This window comes from Limulus polyphemus, unplaced genomic scaffold (genome assembly GCF_000517525.1).
Source record: "Limulus polyphemus unplaced genomic scaffold, Limulus_polyphemus-2.1.2 Scaffold5842, whole genome shotgun sequence".
Classification (NCBI taxonomy): domain Eukaryota; kingdom Metazoa; phylum Arthropoda; class Merostomata; order Xiphosura; family Limulidae; genus Limulus; species Limulus polyphemus.
The window spans coordinates 56,924-59,314 of record NW_013671452.1 but is presented as its reverse complement, the minus strand read 5'-3'; the positions used below and the strand labels follow the sequence as shown (position 1 = coordinate 59,314).

Sequence of the window (2,391 nt, the reverse complement as noted above, 5' to 3'; positions counted from 1 at the left end):
AACTAACGTACTATTAACTAACTAACTAACTACTATATAAAAAAAAAAAAAGATAAACTAGTAAGGAAGGCTTTATATATTATTCTCAATGTTATGGTGTTTGTTAACTTTTTTAATTGCAATAAAATGTGTAAAAAATGACATAAATTAACAGTTTTGAACCAAACATAGGAAGACACATTGGGTGGAAGTTTTGGAGAAGTAAGTGTTGAAGAAGCCCTAGCAGAGATCCAGAAGGTTGACTTAAGCGAGCCTCTGAATTTCTTATCAAAAAAGATCCTCAGTGTGTGGAAGGACAACGACTCCTCAGTACATGTAAGTATTTTCAGCTATCTCAGTAAGTTAGACTGGCTGAGACTTCTTCTCAATGTGTGTGTGTGTGTGTGGAAAGACAACGACTCCTCAGTACATGTAAGTATTTTCAGCTATCTCAGTAAGTTAGACTGGCTGAGACTTCTTCTCAATGTGTGTGTGGAAAGACAACGACTCCTCAGTACATGTAAGAATTTTCAGCTATCTCAGTAAGTTAGACTGGCTGAGACTTCTTCTCAATGTGTGTGTGTGTGTAGAAATATGATGATTTCTCAGTACATGTAAGTATTTTTAGTAGCTACCTCAGTGAGTTCTGTCAATTACCATATAATAAAGTGCATCTCCTATTGAAAATGAGAGCCTATGACTTGGGACAAGCTTAAAAATTGTTTTGTTTGCTGTAACCCTAAACTGATTTAAAATGTGGATAGGTAGGTAAGTAATTTATTTTTTCAAATTGCTTTGCAAAACAAATTTCAGAAATAACACTAGTTTGGTGATCACCTAAAACATAACGTGTTAAACTATGAATATAATTCTATCAACATTTATTTTATGAAGAGAATTACAGAAATTTCAAATTCTTTCGCAACACATGCTGGTAAATATCGACAAAGTTAAATCGACTGTTGCTGACAATTTGTTCTTCCGTTTCATCTCATTTGCCAAGTACTTCCCTTCACCTGGATAAGTTTCCAATCGGAACTAATTTGTTTTTGATCCTAATCTTCAATGTACGAGAACATTTTTTCAGAGACAAATACACTGAACAGACTTGTGTTTGCATGCTCATCAATAGTAAATTCTTCCCTGCTAGGTCGTGTATTTATTAGTTTAGTGTGAATGGTCCTGGGGAGGAGATAAGCCATGTTGTCAAACCTAAATGCATTGAAATTAAACTTAAGAATAAGTTGAACAGTCGTCATGTTTTTGTTATATTTTTATTTAAAGAAAGATGACGTTTCAAGCTAGTGCTCTTCGTCAGATCGTACAACTTACAACAGCTTCTATGCTCTTTACAGCTAAACTTACAAACACACAATCTAAATCTATTTTACTATATCGCTCATTAACTTTGTCTTACATGAACTACATTTTGGGTGAGTATTTATAAATAGCAACTGAGACCTAGAACTTTCCACACACTACAAGATATTGTGATATATTAATACTTGAGAAAAACCTAGAAGGTTCTAAAGCATGACACAATAAGACAACAATTGAACTACACAACTTATGATTCACACAGTTATATAAACAAACCTGTAGTAAACTATTGCTTCTAAAAATAACTAACTTTAACACTCACGCTCTACTTAAAATAAATCAGTCATGTATATCTAAGAATATTCTAGCCATAAAGTTTCCAAATTTTGTTATATGGGTCGGTGTATCGTCAGAAATTGGTGAAAATAAAAATTTCCCAAGTCAGAAAAATCTCTGACTCAACCACAATCTCGGAAGGTTGGTCGGGTTACGGCAAGAAGAAATAGGTTTAAGACTGGCCTTGAAGGATCATAAACATTCTATACGAAAATATGTGATCTTATAGAATTATATGGAACAATATAATTTTTTTTAATGATGAATATGAGAGTTACTATAGTAACAGTTTGTTTAATAAAAGTAACAGTATATCAGTAAAGATAAAATGTTAAAAGATCACAAGTAACGCTGTTTCAAACTTGAAATCATGTCACTGATAGTTACAACTACAGTAACAGGAAGTACATCATTATGAATTAATACCACAGTAAAGAGAGAAATAGTACATTATTGTGGATTAATACCACACTAAAGAGAGTAATAGTACAGTATTGTGAATTAATACCACACTAAAGAGATTAATAATACAGTATTGTGAATTAATACCACACTAAAATAGAGTAATAGTACAGTATTTGAATTAACACCACACTAAAATAGAGTAATAGTACAGTATTGTGAATTAATACCACACTAAAATAGAGTAATAGTACAGTATTGTGAATTAATACCACACTAAAATAGAGTAAAGTACAGTATTGTGAATTAATACCACACTAAAATAGAGTAATAGTACAGTATTGTGAATTAATA

At 31.8% G+C, this 2,391-nt stretch overlaps 1 protein-coding gene across 1 annotated transcript in view; it reads left to right on the top strand.

The window, feature by feature from the left end:
* Nucleotides 1-171: 171 nt before the first annotated feature.
* LOC111089305 overlaps nt 172-2,391 on the top strand; it is a gene marked incomplete at its 5' end in the record, with an annotated part of 7,249 nt that continues 5,029 nt past the window's right edge. The window contains one exon of the mRNA XM_022401555.1: nt 172-315. Within this exon, the coding sequence (XP_022257263.1) occupies nt 172-315 (144 nt within the window). The remainder of the gene's footprint in view (nt 316-2,391) is intronic.